Source organism: Schistocerca gregaria, chromosome 1 (assembly GCF_023897955.1).
Source record: "Schistocerca gregaria isolate iqSchGreg1 chromosome 1, iqSchGreg1.2, whole genome shotgun sequence".
Taxonomy (NCBI): domain Eukaryota; kingdom Metazoa; phylum Arthropoda; class Insecta; order Orthoptera; family Acrididae; genus Schistocerca; species Schistocerca gregaria.
In genome coordinates, this window is record NC_064920.1 from 194322911 (window position 1) to 194344298 (window position 21388).

Here is a 21388-nt window from a genome sequence, read left to right on the forward strand (position 1 = left end):
TGCATCCACTTTCAGATGCTCAAACACCTCTCAGTGGACTGTCAGTGGTGCCTCCTAGACATTTTCGACCGTATCTGGGTTGAGGGTGAATTCCCGTCAAAATGGCGGGAAAGCATCGTAATCCCCGTGTTGAAACCTGGCATGAACCCACTGGAAGTGGACAACTACCACTCCATTAGCCTCACCAACGTTTTTTGCAAGTTGCTCGAATGCTTGGTGAGCTGGAGGTTGAGTTGGCTACTTGAGTCCCGGGGCCTTCTGGCTCCGTGTCAGGGTGGGTTCCATAAGAGCTGCTCTGTCGCCAATAATCTGGTGTGCCTGAAGTCTGCCATCTGTACGGCCTTTGTGTGCCATCAGCATCTCATCGCCGTCTTTTTTGACACGTGGAAGGCGTACAATTCGACATGGTGATATCACATCATCTCTACGCTTCATGGATGGGTTCTTCGGGGCCTGCTCTCTGCTTTCATGCTCTCTGCTTTCATGCAATATTTTCTGTCGCTACGTTCCTTGCATGTGCAAGTTGCAGCCTCCCATAGTTCTTCCCCAGTTCAGGAGAATGGGGTACCGCAAGGATCTGTCTCAAGTGTCTGCCTCTTCTTAATTGCAATTAATGGGCTCACTGTGGTGGTGGGAACGTCTGTCTCAGCTTCCTTGTGTACTGACATCTGCGTATACTTTAGCTCCACTGGCATTCCAGCTGCTGAACGGCAGCTGCAGGGTGCTATCCGCAAGGCACAGTCTTAGTCTGTAGCGCATGGCTTCCATTTTTCGGCTGCCAAGACCTGCGTTATGCATTTCTGCCGGCGACGCACTGTTCACCTTGAGCCACGGCTTTATCTTTACCGTGAACCTCTTGCTGTGTTGGAGACGCATCAATTTTTGTGATAGGTTTCTGATACCCGGCTGACTTAACGCCCTCATATTTGGCAGCATCTTAACGTTCTTAGTTGCTTGAGTGACATCAGCTGGGGTGCCGATCGTTCTACCCTTCTACGACTGTACCAGGTGTTAATTCAGTCCTGTCTTGATTATGAGTGTCTGGCTTATGGTTCGGCATCACCTTCCGCATTGCAGTTGCTGGTCCCCATCCTTCACTGCGGGATCCGACTCGCCCCTGGAGCTTTGCGGAGAAGCCCTGCCAAAAGCATACTTGTGGAGGCAGGTGTCCCTCCATTGCGGTTCCGGCACCAACGATTACTGGCCGCCTATGCTACACACGTTTGTAGCTTGCTCGGGCAACCCAATTATCGTCTCCTGCTCCTTCAGTCGGTCGTCCATCTTCTGGAACGGCGGCCCTGGCCAGGGTGTACGATCGCCGTTTGCATCAGAGTTCTCCTCTCTGGGCTTGAGGTTTTCCGTCTTTTCCGGGCCCCTCTGCATATGCCCCCGTGGTGTGTGTCCTGCCCATGCCTTCCTCTCGATTCGGCACAGGGTCCAAAGGACTAGGTCCCTCCTGAGGCCCTTTGCTGCTGCTTTCTTTCAAGGCTCTGACGTTGTCTATACTGACGGTGCAATGGTTGCTGGTCATGTCGGCTATTCTCTTACCCTGGGGGATCATTATGAACAACACTCATTGCCGACTGCCTGCAGTGTTTTCACTGCCAAGCTGGTTACCATCTTTCGTGCCCTAGAGTATATTCGCTCCTGCTCAGGTGAGTCCTTCATTATCTGTAGTGAGTCCCTAAGCGGTTTACGAGCTATCAACTATTGTTTCCTTCGCTCTTGTCTGATGATGGCTATCCAGAAGACCCTCCATACTCTTGCCCGGCCGTTCTGTGGTCTTTGTGTGGACCCCGGGTCATGTTGGCATCCTGGGAAATGAACGTGTTGATGCGATGGCCAAACAGGCTGTCGATGCACCAGCCTTGGAGATTGGCCTTGCAGAGAGTGACCTCAGGTTAGTTTTGCGGCAGAAGGTCCTTCACACATGGGGTGGAGAATGGCGCACACCTTCCCCCACCCAACAAACTTCAGGCTATCAAGGTTGTTAACGGTGCATGTCGCTCCTCCTTGTGGGTCCCTCACAAGGACTCTGTTGTCCTGTGCCGGCTGCGCATTGGCCACACCTGGACAACACACAGCTATTTATTGCGCCGCTAGGACCAACCTGTATGTCACTGCGGGTCAGCTTTGATGGTGGTCAACATCTTGTTGGACTGCCCGCTTTTAACTCCGTTCAGGCAGACGTTTGCACTGCCTGATACACTTCCTGCACTTTTATCAGATGATGTTGCGATGGCAGATTTGGTTTTTAATTTTATTCATGTACGGGTTTTTTACCTCTTGATCTAAGTGCTTGTCCCTTTTTTTGTGTTGAGTCTGGCCTTTGGCGTATGATTTTAGACTGTGGTTTTTATTTGTGTTTCTTGGTGCTTGGCTTTTCCTTTTTTGTTTCTATGGTCAGCCAACCACTGTCACTTTTGGTTTGATATTAATTCCTTTTATCTGGTCTCTGTCTGTGTCTTTCTTGTCCTGTGTCGTCTCGTCATCACCATTGTTCTTATTCTTTGTGGGTGTTTAAAGTTTGTGAATAAAAAGGGACCAATGGCCTTAGTATGAACCCTTCAGTCCCACAAACCAACCAGCCAACCAGCCAGGAAAGCCCCTTCCAAGTGACCCATGAAAAGGTTGGCATTGGAAGGAGCCATCCTGGTTCTCATGGCTATACCCCTGATCTGTTTGTATGTATGCCCCTTAAAGGTGAAGTAGTTGTTGGTAAGTATAAAATTGACTAAGGTGAGGAGGAAAGATGTCATAGGTTTGGAATCAGGTGGGTGCTGACTGAAGAAATGTTCAGCAGGAGAGCGACCATGTATGTGTGAGAAGTTAGTATAGAGGGAAGCAAGGTGGTGGGAGTGGGACAGGCTTGGATTTCAGATGATCTAAGAAATGGTTGGTATCTTTGATGCAGGAGGGGAGTTTTTGTACGATGGGTTGCAGGTATTGATCAGTTAAGGCAGATATACGTTTGGTGGGTGCTTTGGAGCTAGCAACTATTGAACAGCCAGGATGATTGGGTTTGTGGATGTTAGGAAGAAGGTAAAAGGCGGGGGGGGGGGGGGGGGGGGTTGGGTGAGGTGAGAAGTTCTATGGATTGAGGTATTAGTCCTTGTGGGGGGCCTGAGGTTTTAACCCTTTTAGTGCCAGATGTTTTCTCAAAAGATCATGTTAAACTTTGAAATTTGGCTGTTGTATCATATAATGGGTGACCAGGAGGGTGAAGTTTCGAATTGTCTACAAAATGGAAAAACCGCAGCAACAACTGAAACCTGTTGTGTGAAAACATTTGAGAAAACCACGGTGTCAACAGGTTTGCATCAGTTGACCAATAACTAAAAATCGTCGTTTCTTTATCAGTCCCATATTCAAAATTACTGCTATAAAAGCCCTCATTTCTGCTACAGTTGTTGGCTGCCACTGAGTCTCAAATTTGGCGATAAATGCGTTGACTGAATTACCTGGCGAGCGTATCTGTTAGTCTCTGTCACCATAATCGTAAAAAGCTGCAGTGAGAAGAACAAATTGAAAAAATCAATTGGTGTGGCGTTTGTTGGCATATGTTTAGGGCCTGGTACTTCTGCATACACAAAGCTTGGAGGAGGTGGATTATCTGATGCCTCATCCATTACTTCAACAAAAGTATTTGCACTGCAATTTAGTTGTGTTTGGTCGTCGTCGTCATTTGCTGACGCACAATCGTCACTTGAAGAAAAAAACGACAAGTCCTCTTCTCCACCGGACATCTCATAATCCGATTCACTTTCTGCAAATCCTGCAAATTCATCTTCACTTCGACTACTTATCATATTATTGTCTAAATCACTTGTATCGAACTGCAACTTCTTACTTGATGACGCCATGCTGCCGCGAAATAATTGGTAAATAAACACCACCAGAGAAGTTCATTTTACTCGAAATATCGCACTGACAATCGAAAAGAAGATCGAAATGCTGTGTCTTCGAGCTTCCTTCTGCGTCTTGGCTAGGAAATACTAACTACTTTGCCTTCAAGCGCGGAAAAAATGAATGAGAAGAGCAACACGATCAGATCGTTACTGGCATTTTTCGCCAAATATCTGGATCACGATCGGATTGTATTTGGCACTAAAAGGGTTAAGGAGGGACTGCAGGTCAGTTTGAGTCACAGTGATGGGATCTCGATGGCAGATGCTGTATGTAGAGATGTCAGACAACTGGCATATTGTTACTGTCAATCTTACAAACCAGAACTTCCGAAAGGTCGTTATTGTCAACTCTAAAATGGGTGCCATCTATTATCATGATTACAGTCTGACGAAGTGAATAGTTTGTTTAAATTACACAGTATTAACCTTTTTTTTTTTGTCTCTGAACCTTATTACCATTTTCTTTCACAGACTCAATGTTTTTTGCAAAGCATCGAACAGTTGTAATAATTATCTTCATCAAACACAATAATCTTTTTGATCATGTTTTTATCTATGTAATTAGATCCAGTTTTCTTTTGTAATGCAGGTAAAATTTCCTGTTCTCTACTAACTGCCTTTTTAACTAACAAAACATTCTGGTACTTTAAATTCATCACTAACTTTTGCTTGACTCCAAGAATGTTGTGGTAAACTGATATTCTCAACTTTATCTCTGTTTGAAACACGACATTTAGTTTTTAGCTTTTCCATCAAATCATGTATGGTCGAGGAACTTTAGAACTTCAATCTGGTTCAGTGCAACTTTTCTTTTGAAATTCTGTTTGATGGTAGTTGCCATTTTCTCGATTTTTGCATTCAGTTCTTGAGGTCTTTTTTCTTTGCTTAGTTTTCTAATTTTACTAGCAGGCAAAGGTTAAATTCCATTTCTTTTTTTTATAGTTTCCGATGTATTACATAATTCTTTATCCGAAGTATCACCATCCCTTTCTTTGTTAATGACAAATACCTTAGAATAACATGTTGAGCACAAAGACTTTTGTGGTGTTATATTGATTAAAGGGATTTTATTTTTAGAATAATGGTTGAACATTATTTCTCTCAGATATTTTGCTATGGGCTTCTTATCTTTCTTAAAAGAAACACCAATAACACAGAGTCTTGATTGTTGAACTGCACACTTCAAGAGTTCAGTGTTAACTGATTGTGAGTGAACAGATGTTGGTGGTAGGGGGAAGACAACACACAGACTTGTACAGGTTTGTCTGTGAGCCTCTGCAGACTAGCAAATACTGTCTACTAGTCTGCTGAAACTTCCTGCAGGGGACTGTTTCAACAAGTAATGATTTGTTACTTCCATGTGTTTTTTTTATGAATTTAAATTATGTAATTGATACACTTCATTCCATTTGTGCAGATGTTGCAGATATTAAGAAATATATTTTTCACTCGTATTTGTAATTTTTGTCATAACTTCTATTGAATCTCAGAGTTGAAATTTATACTTAAGTTTGATATCATAAAGACCCATTAAATGTGTAATTCTCTGATTTTTGTCTGATCCCCTAACAAAGATATTGCAGGCCAAAGAATCAAACAATTAAAAAAAATCATTTCTTAAAATAGTGTATTTTTGTAAGATAAGCTTCTCATCACTGATACTCCATAAAAAAGTAATTATACTGTGAAACGTAGTGTAACAAAAAAATATTAAGGCTGATAAATTACTCCTCCTTTGGAAAAATACTGTGCAGACATTGAGTTTTTTTTAATGTCCACAAATAACTTTGAGCTATTACATATGTTTTGAGGAATACATCCAGCTAGATGATTATGGTTTTAATTTATAACCCTGTGTGTGTGTTGAGGTAAATGCTTTGTATTTGAAAGGTCTGGGGTAACCTATGTCAGTAATTGTAAATGCAAAGAAATGCTTGTGAGCTGAAACAAAAATAGCCACTGTTTCTAAGTGACAAAAACAAAAAAATTTTAAAAAGTGTTTTCGATCACGCTAGACGTTACGGAATTCACCCAGCAGATACCAAATTTTTCTGAGAATTATTATTATTATTATTATTATTATTACTACTACTACTACTATCATCATTATCTTTCCTCGAGTACATTGTATGGAATGACTCAGGCTGGACTGGGGTGCACTCAACTTTGCGGGGTGTAAGGAGTTACTTGAATGAGGAGTACTGCTTTCAAGATCTAGAAACCTTGCAGTAGTTGGGAGAGTGGTGTGTAAATAACAAGTGATGATGCAGGAAGAAGAAGAACCATAAATACTTTATATGAGTGCTGATGCAGCCTGCAGAATGCACACCAAACCTGTCTGGAGGAATGTAGTGAATCATCTTTCTACACAAACCAAACCTCCCTGTGGGTCCGAGGGTTAGAATAGGCCCGTAGTATTTCTGGGTATGGGAGATAAGATACTGCGTGAAGATGCTTACAAAACTCTACCATCTGGTGAGCAAGATGTATGAGATAGGCGAAATACCTTCAGACTTAAAGAAGAATGTAATAATTCCAATCCCAAAGAAAGCAGGTGTTGACAGATGTGAAAATTACCGAACTATCAGTTTAATAAGTCACAGTTGCAAAATACTAATGCAATTGCAAAATACTAATGCAAATTCCTTACAGACGAATGGAAAAACCGGTAGAAGCCGACCTCGGGAAAGATCAGTTTGGATTCCGTAGAAATGTTGGAACACGTGAGGCAATACTGACCTTACGACTTATCTTAGAAGAAAGATTAAGGAAAGGCAAACCTACATTTCTAGCATTTATAGACTTAGAGAAAGCTTTTGACAATGTTGACTGCAATACTCTCTTTCAAATTCTAAAGGTGGCAGGAGTAAAATACAGGGAGCGAAAGGCTAGTTACAATTTCTACAGAAACCAGATGGCAGTTATAAGGATCGAGGGACATGAAAGGGAAGCAGTGGTTGGGAAGGGAGTGAGACAGGGTTGTAGCCTCTCCCCGATGTTATTCAATCTGTATATTGAGCAAGCAGTAAAGGAAACAAAGGAAAAATACGGAGTAGGTATTAAAGTCCATTGAGAAGAAATAAAAACTTTGAGGTTCGCTGATGACATTGTAATTCTGCCAGAGACAGCAAAGGACTTGGAAGAGCAGTTGAATGGAATAGACAGTGTCTTAAAAGAAGGATATAAGATGAACATCAACAAAAGCAAAACAAGGATAATGGAATGTAGTCGAATTAATTCGAGTAATGCTGAGGGAATTAGATTAGGAAATGAGACACTTAACGTAGTAAAGGAGTTTTGCTATTTGGGGAGCAAAATAACTGATGATTGTCGAAGTAGAGAGGATATAAAATGTAGACTGGCAATGGCAAGGAAAGCGTTTCTGAAGAAGAGAAATTTGTTAACATCGAGTATAGATTTAAGTGTCAGTAAGTCGTTTCTGAAAGTACTTGTATGGAGTGTAGTCATGTAGGGAAGTGAAACATGGACGATAAATGTGTGCCTTCGAAATGTGGTGCTACAGAAGAATGCTGAAAATTAGATGGGTAGATCACATAACTAATGAGGAGGTATTGAATAGAATTGGGGAAGAGAAGTTTGTGGCACAACTTGACAAGAAGACGGACCGGTTGGTAGGAAATGTTCTGAGGCATCAAGGGATCACAAATTTAGCATTGGAGGGCAGCATGGAGGGTGAAAATCGTAGAGGGAGATCAAGAGATGAATACACTAAGCAGATTCAGACGGATGTAGGTTGCAGTAAGTACAGGGAGATGAAGAAGCTTGCACAGGATAGAGTAGCATGGAGAGTCCCTTGGCTGCCTTCCCTTGCTAGGTTTCTCCTAGCGGGCAGGGTGACACCCGCCAGTGGCTGAAGTGTCCATAAGCAGCTGATCGTGGGGCTTCATGATTCTCCTCAGTCCCAGAAACTGAATCCATGAAGCCCTCCCAGCCAGAGAAAGCAAAGGAGCAGTGAGAAAAGTCAAGAAAGAAGACTTCTAAGACCAAGGAAATTGCGTTGGCAACCACCAGCACCACCACCACCAGCTCTGCATCTGAGGATAAGGTGGAGATTCTGGCGTCTCCTGATGACCTCAGTCTCCCCTGTACTTCAGACGCTATGGGTCTACCCCGGGTTCTCCATCGGTGGCGGAAGGTGAGCTGGCGGCGTAATCTGCCTCCTTGGTCCCTTCCCGCCTTTTTCACCCATGGACAATGTCATTCTGCAGTGGAATTGCAGCGATTTTTTATTTTTTTTATTTTATTTTTTTTCTCCCCTCCATCACCTTGCTGAGCTCCAACAACTGATCAGCCTTCACCCTTTTGTCTGTATTGATCGCCAGGAATCCTGGTTTCCAGCGATGCGAACCCCCCGCCCTCCGTGGCTATCAGAGTTGTTATAAGAATTGGACAGCTTATGCGAGGCTATCTGGTAGAGTTTCCGTCTGTGTTCTTAACTCTTTGCAGCGAGTGTGTACCTCTTCAAACACCTTTATAGGCTGTCACTGTTCGGGTGTGGATGCCTCAGGCTGTTACTGTCCGCAGTATCTATTTTCCACCGGATGGTGATGTCCCGCAGCTTGTATTGGCTGTGCTGATAGCCCAACTACCGCCACCTTTTCTGTTATTGGGCGACTTTACACCCATTATCCTTTGTGGGGTGGGTTGGTGGCAACAGGCCGAGTCACTGTCATTGAGCAGGTCTTGGCACAGCTCAGCCTTTTCCTTTTAAATAATGGTGTCTCCACACATTTCAGTGTGGCGCATGGCATATACTAAGCCATCGACCTTTCGGTCTGCAGCCCAAGCTTTCTACCATCTGTCCAGTGGATGGTGCATGGTGTCTTGTATGGTAGTGACCACTTTCTGATCTTTGTGAGTGCCACAGCGTCACTCTCCTGGGCGCCTCCACAGATGGGGACTGGGACTCTATTGCCCTATTGAGCATCTTTTTCGTGATGCCATTGATGTGGTGGCTCACACGATAACCACTGGCATGGTTTCTGCCGAAGAATCTGCAGTTCCCTGTTCTTCTGGGTCCTCTCAGTGGAGGACTGTGTCTTGGTGGTCACCAGAGATCGCTAAGGCTATTCGCAATGGCAGGCGGGCCCTCTAACTTTATAAGCAGGACCCGTCACTGGACCACCTCATTGTCTTTAAGTGGCTCTGTTCCCGAGCCCAATGCCTTATTTGCTGCCGGAAGCAGGAGTGCTGGGAAGGGTATGTCTCCACCGTTGACATCCGTACCTCTCCATCGCAGGTTTAGGCCAATATTAGGCGGCTATATATATATATATATATATATATATATATATATATATATATATCGGACTCCCTGTCATCGTACCAGGGCTTTCACTGAATGGAGCAGTCTATACTGACTCCGACACGATTGCAGAACTCTTAGCAGAGCTTTGTACTCAGAGTTCCGCTTCTACAAATTACCCACTGGCCTTCTGCTCTGTGAAAGAGCAGTAGCAATGTCAGAGCCTTTCATTCCATACGCGCCACCCCGAATCGTACAATGCCCCTTTCAGTGAGTGGGAATTCCAAATGTCCTCACCACTTTCCCTGTTACGGATCCTGGGCTGGGTCGCATCCATTGTCAGATGCTCAAACACCTGTCAGTGAACTGCTAGTGATGTCTCCTAGACCTTTTCAACCATATCTGTGTTGAGGATGAGTTCCCATCACAATGGTGGGAAAGCATCATCATCCCCATGTTGAAACCTGTCAAGAACCCATTGGAGGTGGACAGCTACCACCCCATTAGCCTCATCAACGTTCCGTGCAAGTTGCTTGAACGCATGGTGAGCCGGAGGTTGGGTTGGGTACTAGAGTCTCAGGGCCTTCTGGCTCTGTCCCAGGGTGGGTTCCATATGGGCTGCTCTGCCACTGATAATCTGGTTTGCCTGGAAGTCTGGCATCCGCACGGCATTTGCCCGCCGTCAGTGTCTGGTTATTGTCTCTATTGACATGCGGAAGGCATACGATACAACATGGCGGTATCACATCCTCACCACACTTCGTGGGTGGGGTCTTCAGGGCCTGCTCCTGATATTTAATCAAAATTTTCTATCGCTTCGTTCCTTCCGCATGCAGGTTGGTCCCTCCCATAGTTCCTCCCGAGCCTAGGAGTATGGGGTCCCGATAGGCTCTGTCTTGATGTCTGCCTCTTTTTAGTTGCTATCAGTGGGCTAGCTGTGGCTTTTTTGTATGCTGATGACTTCTGCCTGTACTATAGCTCTACTGGCATTGTGGTTTCTGAACGGCAGCTACAGGGAGCAGTCTTTGGCTGTTGCTCACGGCTTCCAGTTCTCGGCTGCCAAGACCTGCGACATGCATTTCTGCCGGTGTCACAGTGTTCACCCTGAGGCATGGCTTTATCTTGATGATCTTGATGGTGAACCTCTTGCCGTGATGGAGACGGGTCGGTTTTTTGGGCTTGCTTTTTGATGCCTGGTTGACTTAGCTCCCTTATATTTGGCAGCTTTAAAAAAAAAACGTGCTGGCGCCATCATAACGCGCTTCATTGCTTGAGTCACACCAGCTGGAGTGCCGATCGGTCTGCCCTTCTATGACTATATCAGTCGTTGATTGTCCCGTCTCGGTTATGTGAGCCTGTCTTACGGTTTGGCAATGCCTTACGCATTGCGGTTGCTTGACTCCATATTTCACTACGGAATCAGGCTCGCAACTGGAGCTTTTCACACAACCTCTGTAAACAGCACACTTGCAGAGGCTGGTGTGCCCCCATTGCGGATCCAGTGCCAACGACTACTGGTTGCTTTTACTGCACATGTTTGTAACTTGTCTGGGCATCCAAATTACCATCTCCTGTTCCCCAACTCGGTCGTTCATCTTCCCGAACAACGGCCTTGGTCAGGGTGTCCTCTTGCAGTTCGCGTCCAGTCTCTTTTCTATGGGCTTGAGTTTTTCGCTCTCACACCTCTTTTCTGGGCCCATATACATCTACCCCTGTGGTGTGTGCCCTGTTCATGCCTTCAGCTGTATTTGGCACAAGGCCCAAAAGACTCAGTCCCTCCCAAGGCCCTCCGCCGACACTGTTTCCATCCTTGCCACGTTTACCAGCTCTGCCTTGGTCCATACCGATGGTTCAATGGTATCTGTTAGAGTTGGATATGCTTTTACTCTTGGGGACTATCTGAACAACGCTCATTGCTGGACGGCAGATGTGTTTTTACTGCAGAGCTTGTTGCCACCTCTCGCGTCCTAGAATATATCCGCTCCTGCCCAGGCAAGTCCTTCGTTATCTGTAGTGGCTCCTTGAGTGGTTTATGAACTATCTACCAATGTTTTCCCCGCTCACTTTTGGTGACCCAGGAGTCCTTCCATACTCTTGCCCATTGTGGCCGCTCCATGGTCTTTGTGTGGACCTCAGGTAATGAACGTGTTGACACACTGGCCAAACTGGCTATCAGCGCACCACCCCTGGAGATTTGCCTTCCAGAATGTGGTCTCTGGTCAGTATTGCAGCAAAATGTCCTTGGTACTCGGAGTGATGAATGGTGCACCCTGCCTTCCCCCAACAAATTTGGGGTTATCAAGGAGACTGAAGGTGTATGGCACTCCTCCTTGCGAGCCTCCTGCAAAGGCTCAGTTGTTCTCTGCTGGCTACGCATTGGCCACACCTGGCTGATGCACTGTCATTTATTGCGCCCTGAGAACTCACCTCAATGTCGCTGCGGGTCAGCGTTGACAGTGGTCCACATCTTGTTGGACTGTCCTCTTCTAACTGTGCTCAGACAGAGGTCGGCACTGCCTGACATGCTCCGTGCTCTTTTAAAGGATGATGCTGTAATTTCAGGCTTAGTTTAGAGTTTTATTTGAGCAGGGGGCTTTTATCGCTCAATCTGAGGGTTTGTCTGTCTTCCGTCTTGTGTATTGCATCTGGCCTTTGGCGTACGGTTTTTGATTGGGGTTTTTAGTGTGTCTCTTGGTTCTGTGTTGTCCCTTGTTACATCCGTTGCTTGTTTTTATTCCTTGTGGGTTTGCGTGATCATGGAGAAAGGGAACCAATGGCTTTTGTAGTCTGGTCCCTTCAACCTCCCACAAACCAGCTAACCATAAACCAAAAATTTGAGTAAAACTGAAAGCTGTGGAAATCCCAGTTTCAAGCGTACAAAAGATGACAAGCATGATGGCACGTACTACACTCTTGAACAAACATAAATAACATGCAAAATGTTAAATTTCAGCAATAGATTGAAAATAATAGGACAACAACAAGAAGTTGGTGGTTTTGAGCAAGGACAACCTGGACGTGCAACTCTAATGATAATACCACCTTTCCAAAATGAATATTAACCCAAAAATCAAGCACATGAAATTCTCAACATTCAGCACAACCAAAAAATGCAAGAAATGAAACCGGGCAAATTCTTCGTGACCTATATAGTTCAAAATGAAGACTCTAATGCCAGTGACCCTTCTACAACATAAAAACCCAGTACAGCAAAGAGAAAACACACACAGTTCCAAAACCATATCTACTGATTTTACGTGAAACTTTTTACATCTAAAATGATGTCTCCAGTACCAAAAGTCAACACACACAAATTGTTAAATCCAGTATCCTAACTTTCACTTACGCTATCCAAAAAGAAGTCCACATCACAACAAACCAAAACTGACTCAAATAACCAATATAAAAAAAAGTGAGAAAACAAGTGATAAAAAAGTTTCCAAAGAAAATATTTTTTTTGCTTCAGTATTGTTTTTGGTTAGTTTGCTAAACCAACGAATATGATCATGAAAGATGTGATAGTTTGACTGTAGCAAACCTAAATGTCCAGGGTAGGTTGAAAGGTGACAATTTGGTTGTGAATTGACCAGGTGGGGTCCAAGGCATCAGTTAAAATCTGTTACTGCAATATAACAGCATATCCGTTACTAATTGAAGTTAACTCTGAAAGTATTGGACCTTGAGGCAGTGGTGAAACTGAATAACTTATGGGTGGCTCACATGTTGAATACTTATTGTACAATAGTATTGTCATTATATTGCGTGAAATGGTGAGGCCAAGAATGGTACAATATTATTGCTTAATATCTATGCCTGTACAATTCAGTGAGGACTAATTGGCATTCTACAACATGTAGGTGCTGTCTTCACATACTGCAAAAAGAAAAATAAGGAAGTGACAGTGGGCATAAAAGTGGCTATGAAGGCATTCTACACAGGCCTTAGTAACATGCTAAAAGAACTTGCAACAGAGCTGGACAATTATTGGAAATTTTTAAGGGTGAACAAGGAGTTTTTCAACAAATTAGTGAACCTTGTTACATGCTATGTACAAAGAAAAGATACTGTGATAGGGGCAGCAATCAACCTGTGGAAAGATTATCCATTACACTACATTACCTCACATTCTGATCATTCACTGCACTCACTGCTAGCAATTTTACTGTAACGATACATTGAAGCTGTTTGCACCTGCTTGCAAAAATACATCGAAGTAAATGAAGTGAACACAGTAGCAACGTTGTCTACCCCAGGGGAAAGGTAAACTACACTGAAGTGCCAAAGAAGTTGGTATAGGCATACATATTCAAATATAGAGATTTGTGAACAGGCAGAATACGGTGCTGTGGTCGCCAACAAGTATCTGGTGGAGTTGTTGGATGACTGCTGCTACAATGGCAGGTTATCAACATTTAAGTGAGTTTGAACATGGTGTTACAGTCGGCACACGAGCGATGGGACCCAACATCTCCGAGGAAGCAATGAAATGGGTATTTTCCTGTATGACCATTTGACAAGCGTACCGTGAATCTGGTGAAACATCAAATTTATGACATCGCTGCGGCCAGAAAAAGATCCTGCAAGAACGGAGCTAACAATAACTGAAGAGAAACTTCCTGGCAGATTAAAACTGTGTGCCCGACCGAGACTCGAACTCGGGACCTTTGCCTTTCGCGGGCAAGTGCTCTACCTGCTGTGAGTACCGGGCGTGAGTCGTGCTTCGGTAGCTCAGTTGGTAGAGCACTTGCCCGCGAAAGGCAAAGGTCCCGAGTTCGAGTCTCGGTCGGGCACACAGTTTTAATCTGCCAGGAAGTTTCATATCAGCGCACACTCCGCTGCAGAGTGAAAATCTCATTCTAATAACTGAAGAGATTGTTTAAAATGACAGAAGTTCAACCCTTTCGCAAATTGTTGCAGAATGCTGGAACATCAAGTGTCAGTGTGCGAACTGTTCAACGAAACAACATCAATATTGACACAAAGTCTATCGCTTCGCCTGGGCCCATCAACACTGACATTGGACTGTTCATGACTGGGAACATGTTGCTTGGTTGGACGAGTCTCATTTCAAATTATATCGAGTGGATGGATGTGCAGGTATTGAGACAACAACATGAATCTATGGACCCTGCATATCAACAAGAGACTGTTCAAGCTGTCAGAGGCTCTGTAATGTTGTGGGGTGTATGTATTTGGAGTGAAATGGGACCCCTGATACATCTAGATAAGCCTGACAGGAGACATGTACTGATGATCTGCATCCGTTCATGTCCATTGTACATTCCGATGGACTTGGGCAGTTCCAGCAGGTCAATGTGATACTCCATGTGTCCAGAATTGCTACAGAGTCGCTCCAGGAACAATGTTCTGAGTTAAAACACTTCCACTGGCCACCAAACTCTGCAGACATAAACTTTATTGAGCATACCTGGGATAACCCTGCCAGGCTAGCTGTGCGGTCTAACAGGCTGCTTCCTGAGCTGGAAGGTGTGCCAGTCCCCGGCACAAATCTGCCAGCCAGATCAGTGTCAAGGTCTGGATTGCCGGACAGCCTGTGGATGGTTTTTAAGGCTGTTTTCCATCTATCTTGGCGAATGCAGGCTGGTTCCCCGTATTTCGTCTCAGTTATGCTGTGTTGGCGATTTCTGCATAAACACCATTTTCATGTGCTCATACACCATAATTACTCTACCATGCAAACATTTGGGGTTACAATTGGCTGCACGAGATGTTCCCAGGGGGGGGGTCCACTTGGGGCCGAACCCACAATAACCCTGGGTTCGGTGTTGGGCAGCAGTGGGGTGGGTGGACTGCTGAGTGGGGTTGTGAACTACTGAGGGCTACAGCGGGACAAAAGCCCCTCTGTCATTTCTAGGTCCCCAGTGTAATACATTACATTATCTGAGATGCCTTGCAATGTGTTGTTCAGAAGAGACCCCCCCCCACCCCCTTGTACTCCTACGGATTTATGGATAGCCCTGCAGGTTTCATGGTATCAGTTCTCTCCGGCACTACTTTAGGTGTTAGTTGAATCCATGCCACATCGTGTTGTACTTTCGCATGCTCGTGAGGTCCCTACACGATATTAGGCAGGCGTACCAGTTTTTTTGACTCTTCAATGTGCATCAGAAAAGTGGATTTTGTGGGAAGAGTCGAATAATGAATTTGCAAAGTAAGGGGTAACTCCCTGTCATACAATGCGCAAACTGCTTGAAGTACTCAGAGCTTGACAAATTTGTTACTGGAGACGTACTTGTTGAAGATGTTCTTAAACCATGGAATCTCTGCATGATCTGCCAATTAACCATTTCTTTGCCGGCATTTGCTGCATTGTCAATTTTCTGGCATTCACAGGTGCATTTTATGCCATTGTGGTCCTCAGACGCTAGTTCCTGGTGTAGTTTGTATGCAAGTTCCAGTAAATCATCTCTGGCAGCCTGTGCTGCCTTCCTACATTATTTTATTAGAAGTGTTTCCAGTGGTACCTCCATTTCAGAAATTTCAGAGTCCTGAAAAAAAGAGCTAATTAAAAATATACAACATATTATCTAGTTATTTAGCAGTTCCTAGACCCAACGCATTTCAGCTGCCTATGACTGCCACAGAATGGAATTGTGTGACATAACAGTTTAGTAAATCACAGCAGTTACTAATTACAGATTAAACATGTTAACTGTACAATTAATGATGTACACACGCTGTTGACAATGTATGTCTTCAAGCTGTAACTACTGTAGCACACTGAATAGAACAGTTAAGCTGATTGGAAGCTAATATGATCTTGTGTATATACAGAAAACAGTCATGATAAAAATAAACATGTATGCTCACTGGACAGCTTACCTGATATCATTTGTCAATTCTGAGAACTGATAAAAGTAAAATAAACACATCTGCTTACTATCTTGATGCTATGTTCTTCAATTTCCTCAGCAACTGTGGACAGTGAGGAACTCCCTTGAAAGTACCACATGATACTTCCATACATATCATCCAGCTGGCTTTCTGATTTTGTGTTGTTGACTTTTTTCAGTTCTTTCTGAAAATTTGTATTTAGTAAACTGAATTTCTTTTTATATTGTCCTTAATAGGTGATGGATAAATTTCTTAATAAACTTTTAAGTTTACATTGCAGTCCTGATTTTTTTCAAGTCTTTGTTCATATGTTCATCGGATTTCACTTTCTAGAATGCCTGAAGCAAAAATAAATTACTGTAGAGGATGTATTTTCTGTATCACAATAGACGATAAGCAGAGTGACAGTGTCCTGCATTTTATATTATTACAATAAAATATCTAGTTAGAAAATATTGGTTACTGAAGATTTAGACCTTTAAACTGAACAGAGGAGATGGTGCACGAGGATATTTTCTGGCTTCTGTCGCTCTCCAAAATCAATACACCACTAAAACTGACCAAAAGAAGAGAGACAGCCCCCTCATAAAAATTTACTAGTATGTCGCTCCCTTTGCAACCAAAATTTATTATTCTCGCATGAAATGGAAGAAGACACCTCTGTGACTGTTGACATTCATTACACCACTGCATGTGATGCTAGAGGAGCTCAAAGGAAGAGCTCAGCTGCAGTATGTGCAGTCGGTAAGGAATTTGTAAAAGTATTGCCTATTAATAAATTATATTTTTAAACAGTCACAGCATTTCTTTCTCATCTCACTGTATTTGTTTTGCAAGATTAGACTACTTTAGCAGTCAATTTGTTTGCTAATCTCATAAAATTGTAATGCTTTTCATGATTTTTCAGAGGTGAAGTCTACTCAGGCAATGACCAGTATGCAGGTGAGCCATCAGGGATGTATCATCAGCAGCAACAACAACAACAACAGCAGCAGCAGCAGCAGCAACAACAACAACAACAACAACAACTCTACTCACCATCTGCGCAGCAACAAACACAGTATGAGGTCACTCAGCCACAACAGCAGCAGTCAGAGCCTAGTTTTGATCAGCAGTACGAGCAGCCAGCTACTCCACTTAACATGAGAATCCGTGTTACTCGTTCACGAGCACGTAGTGCAAATGGTAGGTCTCAGTCTCATTAAGTCTCATTACATTTTTGCAGATGGTACTGTTGTTGTGTTGACTGGTCCCAGTGTGTAGAATGTCTGACTGAATCAGATAACAAAATAATTGATAGCTGATTGTTTTCAAAATAGCAACCTTACCAATAACAAACCAGAAGTCAGCTTGGTCACACCATGTGTCTCATTCAATGCTATTATAGTGCTCAGCGGACAACACTTGTGGCCATTAAAGTAATATTTGTGGTTATGCTACCTCATGTACTTTATTCTGTTTAAAGAATGTCTGCAACTAATAGCAAAAGTGAGCAGAAAAGGCCAAAACAGTGCTGCAGGTTGAGAGGAAACATAGAAAGAAGTTCAGTAAAGAACTGCACAGCTGCCGCTATGGTTGATGTACAGATAAGAGCAAACTGACAACTCCACCCCATTGCATGTATATCAATCACACTGTCATTCTGGTCAAAGTATAGTAGCTGACTTAGTTCACGTTTAAGCAGTGTTCAACAGAGGGCTTCCAGTCTCTCCCATTTATATGCTGTATTCAAAACTAATAGTCATAAATTTGTGTTAAAGTAGTGATTTACTCCTCATTTCACTTATTGGAGTACAGCTGCTACCTTGCAGTTTTTTAGCTGGTACTTCTAATCATTCACATAGTAAGGGGCACTATGACTAATGCACTGGATACACACTAGGGGGGGGGGGGGGTGCAGGCTCCTTCTGTTCCATGTACCTTTAATTTTCTGTCTCATTTTGATGTTAAATCTTTATCTTCATGTCTTTTTTGAAGCTCTTTCTGTTCTGTTTTGCAGACATTGTCTCCAACTTTCATTTTTCATCATATTCCTTAAAAATGCCTGTTATAATGTAGTAAAATATTTCTGGTTCAATGGACCATAAAAAACATCAAATACTAGTTTCATTGCATAATGGTTTGGTGATGTCATGTATGAAATCATATGTGCACAAGCAGAATGAGAACAGAACAGTACACAGACAGAAGTTCTTTTGTGTCTACACTATTTTTTGGAATTTCAGATGTGGTGACAGACCAATATATAGTGTAGCCCGAGACCTACATTGGGTTGGAAAGTGACAGTTTGATTGGTAGTTGGCAAGCACTATCTAACATTTAATTTAAACCAATATCTGTGAATTCTGTAGTGCATTTCGCATGCTGTTTTGTTCTAACTTACCTTAGTTTTTGTGCATGAGGAAGTAGTGTTTCACTATATTTTTTCATTATTTTTTGTGGAGTTTTTTCCGCTTAAAACATGTCTGATGCATAATGAAACCTTCTTGTTGCCAGTTAGTGTCTTTGTTTCTACATGCATAACAGTATTACATGTTATCATTCAATAGCCTTTTTTGTTATTATTCTGTTTAGACTGATGATTAGAATGATGATTGGTTTTTCTGTTGCTTTCACACTGTAGGTTTGTAAGGAAAAAAATTGTTTATCTCTCTATTGCAGTGGTTACTTTCCCAGTCTACAGGAGTTTGAAGGGAGCTGATTGACCTCTCTAACGCTTATTTCCTATGAAACAGATGTCTAACATTTTCAACTTGATGTACAATTAATCTGCGAAATTGGACAATTCAGTAACAGGCCAAACTAGGTTTTCTTTCTCTACTTGAGCATTAGTTTTTATTTATTTATTTACAGTTTTTTCAGTTATCTATTTATCTCTAATTCCCACTTGTAATTCTAGAGAGAGATTTTCTTTAATTTCACTGAGATTTTTCTCCCAGTTAACTGTGTACCAAAGACATTTTTGCCAGGTTTTGAATCCAAAATAAAGAATGTTCATGACACTTAAATGAGGGATTTGCAGTGCTTATATTATGCTTTTAATTCACAAGCACTGGTGTGCTATTTATCAACAGTCATTCTGACTTAATATTCTACAAAATTTCAAATCTTACTTAGTAATTTCATGTTAAGTCATTCCATTGTGCCATATCAGCTCTTGCAATACATAAAAGATATCAGTTCTTTTCTAAGAGTAAGAGTGCACAAAATTTTTTAACAAGTAACTTTAATTTTTGCCACTTTTGTTAAAATATTCATTCTAAATTGGGATTTTTTTTTCCCTCCAATTTCACAAATGACTAATGCCAGCCATTGACTAGTGGCTAGAGACAATTTTTTTCAAGTAACAATTGTAAATGCTTCAAAAATAAATCAGAAGCAGTGTCCATGAATGGGGGTAGAAATTAGAGCTGTACTGTATAAATTATAAACATATATATGACATTGTGAAATCTATGAACAGTGTTTAAAAGAAGCTTGCACCGAATGACAGAGGATAATGAGTTTGCTAATTGATTAGATGAGTAATCAGATGGAGTAAATTATTTAACAAAGGGAACATTAGATGGTGAAAATGTAGTGAACAGTGTGACACACCTGGCTGAAAATAACTTAAGTTCATGGCGCCCTCCATCGGTAATTATGGAATGCAGTATGGTGACGACCCACCCTTATCCTTGATGACAGCTTCCATTCTCGCAACATATGTTCAATCAGGTGCTGGAAGGTTTCTTGGGGAATAGCAGCTCATTCTTCACGGAGTGCTGCACTAAGGAGAGGTATCAATGTCGGTCGGTGAGGCCTGGCACAAAGTCGGTGTTCCACAACATCCCATAGGTGTTCTATAGGATTCATGTCAGGACTCTGTGCAGGCTAGTACATTACATGGATGTTATTGCCATGTAACCACTCTGCCACAGGCCATGCGTTATGAATAGGTCCTCAGTTGCGTTGAAAGAGGTGCAGTCACAATCGCCAAATTTCTCTTCAATAGTGGGAAGCAAAAAGGTGCTTAAAACATCTGTATAGGACTGTGCTGTGATAGTGCCACACATAACAACAAGGGGTGCAATCCCCCTCCGAAAAATACGAGCACACCAAAACACCACTACCTCCAAATTTTACTGTTGGCAGTACAAACTCTGACAGATTATGTTCACTGGGCATTCACCATATCCACACCATGCCATTGGATCGCCACATTGTGTACCGTGATTCGTCACTCCATATAACATTCCTCCACTGTTCAATTGTCCAATGTTTACAATTTTTACACCAAGTGAGACGTCATTTGGCATTTACCGGTGTGATGTGTCTTATGAGCAGTCGCTCATCCATGAAATCCAAGTTTTCTCACCCCCCGCCTAACTGTCATAGTACTTGCAGTGGATCCTGATGCAGTTTGGAATTCATGTGTGATGGTCTGGATAGATGTGAGCGTATTACACTTAGACACTCTTCAACTGTTGGCAGTCTGTCAGTCAACAGACAAGGTTGGCCTGTACGCTTTTGTGCTGTATGTGTCCCTTCACGTTTCCACTTAACTTTCACATCGCAAACAGTGGACCTAGGGGTGTTTACGAGTTCGGAAATCATACGTACAGATATGTGACACAAGTGACACCCAATCACCTGACCATGTATGAAGTATGCGAGTTCTGCGGATTGCCTCATATGCCTAGTGAGAATGGCCAGTTTTACCAACTTTCTACTGTGAAAAGAGGTGACACAGCTATCAAAAAAGAAGGAAAAACCTGACAGTAGAATTAGCCATTCAATGGTTTGTCAAAACAAAGGATTGGCTGAAATTGTTTGGTTAAGTGAGTGTGTATTTCATTACAAATTCAAAGATTCAGGATTTATTCCGTAGATGTTACTACTTTTTAAAGATGTTTAGCATGATTTTCACTGCCAAAACTATCCGTGTGACAAATTAAAGTTACACAATGTGTTGGTTTTTTTTTACCCACATGTAAACACAGATGAATTTCAGGTGGTAGAAAGTGTATTGCATCATTGTGGATGACTTTGATTACAGTGTTGTATTTCAAATACTGTGATTTTTAACAGTATTATAAATATACAAGAATGTGTATTACACACGAACTATTCAGTAAGGATTTTACGTAACATGATAGGATGAGGCATAGAAGTTTGAGTCACATTGATAACAACATTAGTTTCTATACCTGCAAGGAATAGCATTTATCAGTATCCAAGATTAATTTTGAGGAGGTTGTGATGAAGTAATTATTTTTTCTGGTGTGAAGAATTTTTTGGAAAAGGAATCAAAACTAGTTTAGCTTACCATAGTTCTTCATAACAGTAATATTACTTGGTTTTACATAAATGTGTACTT

The 21388-nt window shown here is 42.4% G+C and overlaps 1 protein-coding gene across 2 annotated transcripts in view; it reads left to right on the forward strand.

Moving 5' to 3' along the window:
* Nucleotides 1–21388, forward strand: part of LOC126336530 (cohesin subunit SA-1) — a 141204-nt gene that overhangs the window by 13698 nt on the left and 106118 nt on the right. For both annotated transcript variants that reach the window (XM_050000342.1, XM_050000330.1), the window contains exon 3: nt 16937–17214. In XM_050000342.1, the coding sequence (XP_049856299.1) occupies nt 16937–17214 (278 nt within the window). The remainder of the gene's footprint in view (nt 1–16936; nt 17215–21388) is intronic.